Source organism: Harpia harpyja, chromosome 2 (assembly GCF_026419915.1).
Source record: "Harpia harpyja isolate bHarHar1 chromosome 2, bHarHar1 primary haplotype, whole genome shotgun sequence".
Lineage (NCBI taxonomy): Eukaryota > Metazoa > Chordata > Aves > Accipitriformes > Accipitridae > Harpia > Harpia harpyja.
This window is the reverse complement of record NC_068941.1, coordinates 48,720,039-48,732,870: the sequence shown is the minus strand read 5'-3', so window position 1 is coordinate 48,732,870 and position 12,832 is coordinate 48,720,039. Positions and strand designations below refer to the sequence as shown.

The 12,832-nt window shown below is 40.0% G+C and overlaps 1 protein-coding gene across 3 annotated transcripts in view; it reads right to left on the bottom strand.

Moving 5' to 3' along the window:
• GALNT7 (polypeptide N-acetylgalactosaminyltransferase 7) overlaps positions 1-12,832 on the bottom strand; it is a 76,776-nt gene that overhangs the window by 20,432 nt on the left and 43,512 nt on the right. For all 3 annotated transcript variants that reach the window (XM_052779121.1, XM_052779111.1, XM_052779129.1), the window contains exon 3: positions 5,355-5,521. In XM_052779121.1, the coding sequence (XP_052635081.1) occupies positions 5,355-5,521 (167 nt within the window). The remainder of the gene's footprint in view (positions 1-5,354; positions 5,522-12,832) is intronic.

Genomic DNA, 12,832 nt, shown 5'->3' with positions numbered 1-12,832 from the left:
GAATCAAGATGGGCTACACTTAAGTGGTTACAGATTTGTATTTGCACATTGGTCTTTGCCAAACTGATCTGGAAACCACATTCCTACCACACAATTTGAAAAAAGGATCCTAGTATTGCATAATATTTTTGCACAGATGATTCTGTTGAGAAAACTCACAAAGGCAGAAGGGCCGGCAGTCAGGCACTGGCCATTTGAGTCTATGCTGATTTAACTACCAGTGTTCATTTAAAATCTATTTTTGTACTGAAAGGCTCAAAAGAATTGCCTGCAGCTTCAGTTTCTCTCAGTTGGGAACCAGAATAAGCCACCTAAGCTACAGCCAAGGCATCCCTGCACTGGTTTGCACCAGCTCCGAGAGGCTGCTAGATGCCATGCCTGTGCTGATCTAACAGGAGAGGGATGTGCAGAGGTGGAAGGAGAAGGATGTCCCTTCCAGCAGCAACAAGCCATCAGGTTGCTTCAGCAGCAACATTTTCTGCACCCTGAATGAAAATGATTGAAGTCTGGACCTTGCTGCTACTTACGTTTCAGTATGTTTTATATTCTTGCCAACAGTATTTAAAGAATTATAGTTTTAACAAAAGCTACAAATAAATAATTGAAATGGAAATGGTGTTTTTTGGAAGTGAAGTTTCCAAACTTGAAAATTCAGCAATTATACCAAAGAACAATCTTCTGAAACCACTATCTTTTAATACTCGTTATCCCTCCTCTTCAACTTCATAAAAGAATAAGGTTTCTCAACTAAAAGTTTTATGTATCCTCTTCTCCTTTCCCACACATATTTACAATTTCTTTTGTAAATCCTTGTGCATTAGGAAAACTTCAAGGATACATAAATATAAACTAGAGAAAACAATTTCATCACATGCTGTATAGAATAATATGCCATGTAATATATATATAGAATATATGATATGATAGCTGTGATATAAATTTTTATAGGATAAAATCAACAAGAGTTATGAGGTCATACTGAAGTGGTACTAAGAGAATCTTTATACCACACCATTATTTATTCTGCAAATTCCAAGTACATGTTACAGAAGGACTGTCAGGAATGTTTTAAAGATTTAAAACCTGAAGTTATTTCCAGCTCTCCTGCCTACGAAGCCAAATGTTTTAGTTATCAAATGTTCAACTATGTAAGGCTCACAGGGAGCTGTAAAAACCTGTCATATTGATTGTGTAAAGCTTTTCTACAGTACAAGTCTCAGGACTTTGCAATCCATTATCTGAAACCATGCCAGGGTTAGCAGCAAGTGCTATTTCCCACAGGAAAACTGAATTTTCCCTCTTTCCCATACTACAAAGCCTGCATGACAGTAGTGTATAAAATCCTGATACTTTTACAGTTAGAAATACTGTTTGGCCAACATTAAATTTTGTTCACCTAGAATGTGTATTTATGACATCTGTTAACAGCCTTACAGCATTCTGGGTTTTGTTTAAAAATGTGTATTTTACCTTTCAAAATATTATAACCATCTAATCTGGTCTTCCCTTGTTTGGGTTCTTCTCTCATGTCTCAGTGCATGATTAAAGCATGGATCAATGTTTTTTAAAAACACGTCCTTTCTCCAAACGATCTTAGGCGTTGCAGATTACAAGGGGGGAGAGGAGGAGGAAAGCAGTTTTTTCCCCCTTGACTCATGGATGTCAGTTTGAGAACTAGAAAAATGGTATCAGAAGTCCTCCCTAAAGCAGCTGCCCCTGAGTCCCCTGTACTGTAATACTACTAACGTGGGGTGCTCGCTCTCAGCTCTAACATAAGCACTGATTAATGCTTCAGTTTCCTCACTGCAAGCACCGTTAAACAAGTTAATAAAAATACTGTTACCCTTCTACACTCATTAATTCCCCTTTGGTTATCTTACAGGATGCTGCATTAGTGGGAAATACAGACAGCGATAAAGAAAAAATAAGTAAATGCAAAAGGTAGACAAAGCCTTTAAACACTACTAGGAACATTGGTATTTACCTTGCAGTCACTCTTTACAGGTGCACGGGCTACAAAAGCGAGCTGCACCAGCTGAACTTTACGCTTCAAAAAGAAATAAAGCTGGTACCTAAATACATAACAAGTAGTCTTTGAAGACCTATATACACAACTGTAATTGTAGGGAGCTTCAGAAAATCTGGTGTTATGAATTCTCATTGCCCTTCCAGAACAGCTGTATTCTCCACACAGATAGCACTCACAGCAAAATAAACTGTTTCTATCAAGAAGGATAAGAAAAACTGGGGGGGGGGGGGGGGGGGGGGAAGCACGTGCAGCAGCGTGGCCACACTGACACTGTGATAGAAGCTGCTGCAACACTCTTGGACTCTAACATGCATTAATACAGAAGTCTCCATTGAAAATACTAGAACTAGCATCATTCGATTAGCTTGGCGTCATCTTCTTGTTACTGTTCCCTCTGTGCTTTGACAAAGGAAAAAATGCCTGAGCAGAACTCAGCACATTTCTCCATGCAGTCCTCCACAGTTAAACCCTGCTGTTTGCAGAAGAGATTAAGGAAGGAAGGGAGTCGTTCAGCAAAAAGACTGCTCCCAACTGACTTTATACAAAGAACTACAATGAAAAGAACATTTTCCAAGCATTGCAACTGTTCCTCCCTGTAAGGCATAACATATATAAGCTTCTATGCAGCTGTAACTCCCTTCTGATGAAAGAGGATTTCTCGTAAAGGAGGACAGGCTGGGCTCTTTATGAGCTAGCCTTTAGAAGTGTTTGCAACCGCTATGCTCCATTTTAATTTCGTATCGCTGGAGAAGGCAGCAGCTAAGAAATAAGGACAGCCACACCGAGTGTGAGCAAATGTCTACCCAGTCCAGCATCTGTGTCCCTCAACATTGGTCTTAAAAAGCATAAGATGCTTTTTCCTGGGTGGAAAGGCAGGTATGAAGTGTGCAGTCTGAAAGCAGGTGGGGAAGGAGAAAATCCTGTATCTGTGCTGCCAGCACTGCTTTTCTTCTGGCTGAAAAAGCAAAAAGCCACTGGCAGCTCTGCTATGATTAAGATTGTTTGTGTTTTGCAGCTCTCCTAACAACTGGAGATCTCTTCAGGCAGCTTGGCACTCTTCGCAGCCTGTACTAGTTCATGCTTCTCTCTGGGGAGAAAGAAGTGGAGCAAGATTCTAGTCTCTTGGCCATTTTTCACCTAGAATGCAATCTGAATTATTGAAATTAAGTTAATTATGTTTACCAAGTAATAGCCTAAAGCAGTTTGAAGAATTATTATAGTGAAACAGTACAGTTGCAGTGAGGTGTTCACAGCCATTCCAGTCCGTGCTTGTTTTCCAGTCACTCATACATGAGAAAATTGCATCTCGAGCTTGCTTTACTTAATTTTCTGATTCAAGAAAGTTAATTGGGAAAATGAAGTGTGGGAAATATAGAGACAAAGGTCTGCTGGATGTTAGGTCCAGGCTAGCTGTATCTGCTAACCATTCATATATGAGCAGAAAGCATAAGTAAAGTTCTGTATTTCAAAACAAATTTCTTGAAAAATACTGCCTTTATTTAACAATCGATATATATTGGAAAACTGTAGTACGAGTTGTTATGCCAGACAAACTCATTCCATGAATTACATATACACAGCACAGAGTCACCTACAACTCATGTGAAACCCAAGTACTGAGTCCAATCATCAGTAAAAAATCTGGTAATTTTTCTAGAGACCATCAGTGTCGTAGTTATTTTATACAGCTGACTCAGTCCTTGAATAGCTCTGAAGGAAAGCTGTGATCCCAGCCGAAAAGGAGAAACACAGCACATGTCTGCTGACTGCATTATTAAAATTATATCCCTTAGGAGAGAAGATATTTTTGTTTTATAGCATGTGTGTGTATCTAAGCCAAATTCTCAAAAGCTGTAAAAGGATACAGGAGACTATAGTGTAGCAATCAGTATCTTTATTAGACTAAGCCAGATGTAGTCAAGTTTACAATACAAGTAACTTTTCCTCTCCTGTAAAAACAAACAGAAAATGATACCTACCTACCTAAAGGTATGATGTAAAAATTAACATACAATAACTACTTTTAATGATGATTTATACTCAAAAAAGGCAACCCCAACTATGTGATGAGTTCAGTTTTAAAATTTATAGTGGGTATACCCACAGCAAACAACCTCCTGTGAGGCTGGAACTGGGAGAAGCCCAGATCACTTGATAAAACGGAGAGTTTCAGAACAGAGTCATCTGCTTTCCATGCCACTACCCAATTCAGCTATTATAAAAACAAAGAGGAGGGTAAAGGGAACGTAACCTATGCTGCTGACCAGTTCAAACTCGCCTGTGCTCCTAAAAGCCATCATCATCGTTGTCTAGAAGAAACTGTCATCCCGCACACCCAAAGTTATGTTTTTATTTGCGCGTCTACTCTTTTTCTCTGTCAACTTCTATTCAAGAACTATGCTGCAATAAAATCTTGCAGACTGTGCAGCTTTGGTGCACTATTTTGAAATTTGTTTAAAGCTTAAAACCAGACAGATTTCCTCTATATCAATCATCTTGTATCTCTAGCATGCCACTTCCAGTTCTTCTCTGTATTCAGCCTTAATTTGCATTAACACTGAAGATATCACCATTAAAGGAAAAAAGTCAGTGTATGTTTATGTATATAAGAATCACACCTAAGTACGTACATTCTGACTATAAAACAAGACCAGAATGTATATTACAAAGGAAAAGGAAAACCTCTGGACTTCTGAAAATGTTGCTATGCAAGACTCAAAGAAAGGCAGAAATTAAAACACACTTAAATTCCTAAAACCCTCTCCCCCCAATAAGAAACAATAAACACCTTAACGTGATGTTTAATTAAAAAAGGATGTTGGAAATTAGAAAGATATTGAAAATGGATCAGAATAATTCAATAGCCTTAGATACATTTTTATGATAGTAAAAAAATCCCCCCCCCCCCCCCAAAAACCAGAATCTGGATTCCTATATGGAATGAAGCAAGAAATTATTCCTAAATAGGCTTAACTTAAACTCCTTCAATACTCTTAAAACTACTTGTTTTCATAAGAGCTAACAGAGGTACTAGCTATCCCAGCTTTCTACTATATACTACTCCACAACTGTGGTAGAGAATCCACCACAAATCCTATATTTCAAACAGCTGAACACACATAAAGGACTGCCACCTTTATGAAAGCAGTTCATCGGAAAAGAGCTTTCCCTTCACTGAAAACTGAAAGGACTGTGAAGAAGCAACTTACTTTTCTTGCAGAGTCAACTCAATTCTCCATGGCACGTAATAAACCAGAAGAAAACTATTTAAAGAAAAAATAAAGCTTCCTTTTCTACAAGTATTCTGTTAATATTCCAAATATACCTTTGTTGCTAAAATCATCAATCAGCACGATTTCTGCCAAGTATTTCCTTGGAGTTCTCTTAATGACACTGTGGACTGTCCTCATGAGTGTGGACCATCCTTCATTATGGAAGACAATGACAACGCTGGAGGTGAGCAGGTTATCATCATAATGCCAGTATTTGCATCTGTAAAAAGATTTGATTTTATTAGTTTTCACGCTGTGATTTACAGAACTGCTTAAGAACATCTTTGTGCAAATGAAATCTTCACTGATGGCTATTCTTCAGATTAAAAGAGAAACAGGGTATAAAAGGTAATATAGCTTAAGCATCACAGAGGTACAAGACCCAAAGAGCAGCTTGCTTCCAGCCAGCAAGCCTTTTTGCCTCCTGAAAGAGGTAGGATGCAGCTGGTGAACAATGACTCCTGCCTCAACAGCTACATGCTTCCTCCTGTGTAGGCGGATGGCATTACACGGACCCCGCCGAGAGACATGCCTACCACCACCACCTTGCTACTTGTGTGGCCAGTAGAGAACAGTGGAAGAAAAAGCCCCAAACTGCATCTGCCAAAATGGGGGTCCCCTTCAAAACACCAGATATCACAATTTAGGATGGACTGTGCCTTTGGCTCACCTACTGCATAACATCGCAGTAAGACAGTGCTGTTTTTTTCCAAGACTCTTTAAATCAGATTTACCCAGTAGAAGGACTGTCTATAAAGGGTTTCTGTTGGCTTTATACAGTCCGCATGCAGAATCTGCATAATTAGCAAAGTTACAAACATTGTTGTAGCAAGGCAAAACTCATTAATTTCTGCCCTTTCACAATAAAAGAGATTTAAGCATAGTAAGTAAACTTGCTAGAAGTACAGCAGCAGCACGTGAAATGCTCATGTCAGCTGCTCTGCATAAGACTATCTCGATTTGCAAGAACTGTCAGAAAAGCAGTTACTTGTGGGAAAAATGTAATCTCATGGCAGACAAGATATGATCTCTACTATTTATTATTCATGGTTAAACTTTCAGGTATAACAAACGTAGCTAAAATACACAACCTTACCAAATCCATTCAACCCTCCATTCCCTAGTCAAAATGCAGAGTCACGTTTCACCAGATGTAAGAAGGTAACGGCTTTGGCCAAATTTGTGCAATTGTACATTTTTTTTTTTTAACAGATAGACGTAAAAATTTAAAAAAGGTAGACTGCCAAGGACAGGTTTCAAACCTGGCGCAATTTCAATGGGCTCCTTCCTTGAAAGAAAGGAGAAGAGGGGAAAAAAAACGAGAGAGATGTGAGAAACCAAACAAAAACCATGTAGAAAACTCACAAGGTACAAAGTGAGAAAATGAACACTGAAGGGCTGCCAAATTTTAGAAAAAGGCCAAGAATTTATAGATCATTTGAAAATGTAATGCCTTTACAAAATTTGACAAGAAATGCTATCACAATAACAAGACGACAAATTTTGATCAAAATAAACAGTTTCTAACCCTACAAATGCATTGAATGGACATTCAAGTAACAGGTTCAATCAAGCATCTATCTGGCTATAACATACATCTTTCTAGTAGTCAACATGACAGATGACAATTGCACCAACCAAACATGCAAGACTAACCAGCGTCAGAAAGAGTGACATAGGAAATGTAACTATTGCCTATCTTCATTCCTGTTAAAATTTTTTCAATTTAAGCATCTGTATCGGTGGGTTCCAGCTTGGCATGTCATGAAAAGCACTTATGTATCCATTTAAAACACATTGCATTTCAATTTTACTGTGGACCTGGACTCGGGTCTTTTTTCCTGAAGGATGACAGATGATTTAGAAACAAGCAAAATGAGTAATTCAGTCCACACTTCCCAATATTTATTAATCACATTTATCAACAATGGATTTCATTTGCAATTGTAATGTCCATTTCCCCAACTGCATCCCTAAATGAGACTGTTCACAGTCTCCCTAACTACAACCAGTCCAGCTATTTCCTTACCTGCAAGTTTCCCTACCTGATCACTAGCCCCTTTCCCAACTATAATAATACAATTCCTATCACCAAAGCCAGAGACATGGCACTTTTGATTTCCATGGGCAAAAGACTTCTTTTTCATCTTTTAGCAAGTCTCTACGAGGGAGAATCTGACCTTTCACGGACAACTATTATGTATTAAGAAATCATTCTTGACAAATAGAAACTTTTAAACTTACAGATGCACAGACTTCCATAGTTATATTTCTCTATATACAATAAAAAGCTTAAAAGCACAGAAATATTCCTGTGTTTGAAAAATTACCTTAATCATCAGAAATAACCAGAGTTTCTGAAACTCAATGAAGTTAAACTGGAAAGAACTCATGTAACAGATCTACAGGTATTTAAAGAGCATTTCTTGGTGAAGAAGGATGTATTTCACTTATTGTCAGGGAACAGCATCAATATGTATTTCTCACCCACCAGAAAAAAAAAAAAAAAGAAATTGGTAGAAACAAACTATTAATTTTGGTCCTGTGGGAAAAGAAAATTACAGAATCAAAACAGTCTGTAACTAAGTCCAATCTAATAAGGCATTTCTTCTCTTACTCAGGCATGCTGTAAGCAACCTCTGAAACAGCACAATCTCTACAAGTACGGTTTACTGACTAAAATCCTCCAGCTCAATTGTTTTTATGCCTGAAGTAGCTGCAGCTAATCATATTTATCAGCTACCAATATACAAGTGCTAGACCAACTGTTTAAAATGCACGGTTCGGGCCACTGTTGCCTTCCTTCCACAGATCCCTCTCAAAAGATTTCAGCTGATTAGAGATTGCAATCCAAATACAAACTGCATTTGTAGCACAAGCTACAAGAGACAACTTATTTAGCCATTTGCAGAGATAAAGTGGATATGCTACCTAGGTATGTTAAGTTGGCAGCACAGATTTTCCATTGTGTGTTTAATAACAGATTAATACCAGAACTGTGTTGCTTTACACATATATTCACCTGGATTAATTTTGGTGATACAGTTATGTTAAGATGGAGGAAAATGGGGTGTTACACATTCAAAATCGGCATGCCAGCTGAACGCCATTCAAGAGCTCCATGTAAAATACAGTGGAAATTAATAGCACCTTTTGCCTCAACGGAGAAGGCAGTATCTGATACACTGTGCCACTGACCTGCACCTTCAGTAGTTTAGCTAGGAAACTTTTTTGCTCTCCAATAAAAAAGACAGCCAGCTACAACATTTCAGACTGCCTTCAACAGAAACAAAGGAAACACTGCAAAAACCCCCAAATCTTTTGGTTGCTTACTTCTCTCACTTCCTGCTGTGTAGGTAAGTCATATCTAGTAACAAAATGGTGAAGAGCATAAGAATGAAAGACAGTAAGTAACTTAACGTAATTTAAAAAAGCCAAACCTATTACAAAAGCCTGAACTGAACAACACATCTGTGAGCAATTTTTAAGCATTTTTTGATCTGTATTTAATACCTTTTTAAAACATAAAACCAGAGGTCTAGACAGGCTTTTTGCTACATATCCAACTTAATCTCCTCACATCTGTCAGCAAGTTTTACTTTTTAAACTTGAAAAATCATGTGTTGCTAAATGTGCCATTTGCAAGCCATAAGAGCACTACATTTATACCTCTAGTAAGATCATACTTTTAGTTTTTTCCAGAAGCTTTATTTCACTTATTGGACAGTCCACAGACTGACTCATCAAGCCCATAAGCGCCAATAGACTGCAGTAACTCCTATGCACGATCTTGTCTCTCATCTTGCATTGAGAACTGGAGGTTTGAAACATGGTAGTTGTTTTCGATACGTGCAATTAAGAAATATTTTAATCTCTGTGGCAATTTTTTCCAAGAAATGCAAATGTCGCTCAAGTATTTGAGCGACAAAAATCAGGAGCCTCCACTCTCATTTCCTTCACATCCACAGCGAAGGAAGCGGGGAAGAGCTTTTCTTCAGTGGAGCAGCACTGACATCCAGTGGTTGGCAAACCAAATACCACGAAACCAGAAATGCGTTTTCCTTGTGTTTGAAGCTGAATTTTACAGTACTAGTTTCCCTGTAAATTTTAGGGGCCAGAAAAGGAAAATAAAAAGCCTGAATTTCCAGACTCATGCTTTAGTTTTAAAAGATAGGGTCAAGTAGATACGAGCGTCCAGGCAAAAGCTGCAAGCTATTGAAAACTGGCACAGGCAGATTCAAAGTACAGAAGAGTCTGCGACAAAGAGGACTGAAATATGTTTCACCTCCAGCTTCATCCCTGGGTGCTGTCCTGCCCACATACGGTAGCACAGTGCCCTTTCAGGTGTAGCCTGCAGGCCAGCTGTGGTTATATACTGTGAACCAAATCAGTAAACAAATTCACTTAAAAAAATTTATTTCGAATTCTTATTGGTATAGCTGAGAGGACGGCACATTGCAACAGATATGCAGGAGTGAGAGGGTAGCATCCTTGAGCTAGTCTTGCCCCTAGACATTTCACATCGCTTTTCCTGGCCCCTGTAAAGAGTTACTGTACGGGGCAAGAAGCAGCAGGCACGCACCGATCTGTGAAGGGCTGGCAACGCCTTCCCTCGGCAGCACTGCAGGGAAGAGCAGCTCTGCTTGCTTCCTTTCGTCAGGGAACTCAGGAGTGAGAGGAAGCAACACCTTCAGATCAGTCCATGAATAAAAACTTCCCGTCCCCAAAACAGCACTGGTGTTACTGAGCAAAAACATGGACTGACTCATCACTGGAATGAGAAGAAACCTTCTGAAAGATACAGTAGTGACCTAATGGAGAAACAGGGTGAGTAACATTTCTTCTATTAGCCTGCATACTTAAGATGTGAATTAGTCCTACTCCCTCTCCACCCCTGGGAGGGAACAGCAGTGTTGGAGACCGTGCCACACGGACGTCCCTGTCCCTCGATCACAAAGTCGTGCACCAGCCACAGCAGGAGAGGAGCCCTTTTATGGGGGACCCATATGGGGCTGGAGCACTCCTCGGCTTGAGGAAATTTCTGCTTTTGCAGCTTTGTACTCCATTCATTAGCTTGCTCTTACTGATGTCCCCTGGCCCAACCAACGTGACCGTGGGTACATGCTCCAAGGACTGGATGACCCTACAGCCTCCCTGTTAGCAACCACTGTGGCTGCAGACGTGGGCTTAAATTTCCTCAGGCTAAAAAGAGCCCAAGCTAGAGGATGCTTCTACTGGAAGAGAAATCCAGGCATCAAGCAATAATGCAAGGGAAGAAGGAGAGCACCTCAACAGCAATTCAAGGGTGAGCCCCAATAAGATAGATACTTGGAGGGCAATTTGAGATCTTGAGCCAACAGAAGTGCTTCTCATGTCATCCTGAATTCCTAACTTCCCTAGCATACCAGCACCTAAGCTCCAGAGAAAAGTAAGAGGCATCATGGCCACAACTGACTCTCTATCTCGATACTATCTTCCTCAGGTCAACTATATAACTAGCACCTGCGCTTTCCAAAGGCACATCAGTCCCCTCTCTGGGTTTTAAAGCACTGTACTTTGTGCTGCTATGTTTTGGTCTGAGCACACGATTTCTCCAAGACAGCAGGCAGTTGCCGTCACATTCCTGTAACCACTCCAGCAGCCAACTCCTAAGAAGCTCGAGTCAGCTGTTTCAAGCCGAGAGCCCTGAATCAGTATAAAGCTGAAGGTCTCAGGTTAGCATTTATCCTGAAATTGTAGTTGACACACAAAAAAAGGAATCTCTCTTCTCCATTAATATAAAACTGTTCACAATTTTAAATTGTATTTTAAGTTTTATTTCATGTTTAAAGTGGTATGAGATTCATAGTGATATTATCACCTACTGATAACTGCTTTATAGTGCATGCATTTTTCTCACTCTTTGAGAGGTCTAGCGCTAGCAGAGCCCAAAAATAAGTTAGGAGCTGTTTTCATTTGCAGCTTCCTCTTGTAGTAAGCCCTGTTCTTATCTTATAAGGAGACAGTCCTTCAGCAGACAGCATGCCGTTTACATACTTTAATACTGAATTCAGGGCTGCTTGTTATTTTAAATCATCAATTTATTATGACTACTGCATCACCCCCTAAGAAGACATATGACAGTTTCTTTCACAAAACACCTTCACCAGTTTGCTCATCTGTACAGTTGATGCCACCAAGGTCCTAGCTGTGACCAGCTGCTTGATGCCTGCAAGTCAGATGGATCATTGCCTAAGTCTAGAGTAGGCAGAAACAGATTACAGAACTGGGCATTTCTTTGTTAAGGTATGACTAAGTAAATCTGAAGTTAATACTGGATTTGTTACCTATGAAGCCTTAGAGAGTATTTTTATGCAACATCAACATCAATGTAAGATCACAGTAGTCAACTTAAGAAACAGGGGTTCTGGAAGAGAAGTGAACAGACAACCCAAGAAGGACATTTTGATCAGCTGAGTAAATTTTTTTTCTCCCCTTCAGTAGACAGCAGCAAAACCTCTACTACACACTACCTAACAGCTTAAACCTACACTGAAACAGCATTTCCTATTTTTACAATAGCTACAAGCTTCGTCTATTTCCATTCCTGAAGTAGCCTGCAAGGCTATGTGACTAAATTTTGTTATTAGTGCCCCTGGAAGCACAAGCTACATCTCCTATCATACCTCTGAAAGTGCCATGATCCAAATTCAAGGCAAGGTTTGCACAGAGACCCAACGTTAGGGCTAACAGGAAAACTAAAGGAATACACTTTGCTTTTTTTTTTTTTTAACCACAAGATTCTTGCCCATAGTATCACTTGCCCAACACTAAAGAAGTTAAAGCAATAAACACCATAGGGCAGGAGAGCTGGGGCAGGTAGAAGGTCAAAATAAATCCCCTTCCTCGGGGAAGGGGAAGCCACAATACAGGGAGACGGAGCCAAAGCCCTCTTTCTTTCCTGGTTCGGCTTAAAGCGGTGCAGTATCTCTCCGCACATCTCCAGCCCTTCTGCAGCACCGCGACGCACCATGCACTACGGCAGGGAGGGGACGGGGCAAGCGGATCACTCAGCACCAGCGCAGGACGTGGCTGTGGGTCAGCTGCACGAGAGCAGTTTGTGGCCATGCACTCCCCTCTCCCCTCTGAAGCAGCTAGCGCTCTGTCCTCAGAAAATGCTGGCAAGAAGCTACAACTCGCTGCAGATGGCAGTTCTTGGCATTTCTCCACCGAGGTGGGCACTAGTTTAGGAAGTTACGGCTTGATGCATTTGCTTATGTACGGCCCAAGAGAATCCAGGCTGTGCATAATTTTGGATTTATCAAACGCTGCCTAATATACCTAATATAATAAACCTAATTTACCTAATATAATAAACAAAAGGCTAGAAAGAAGCTTGCGGCAGTGGACTCAGTCCCACAGAAGTACTTTATTTCCACCATGCCTTGCTCATAAGAGATTAAACCTTGAAGTTCCTGCCCACGCTCAGCTGGACTGAATTATGACTTACATCATGCATGTTTATTTAAATGCTTTACCACAGTAAGTTCTG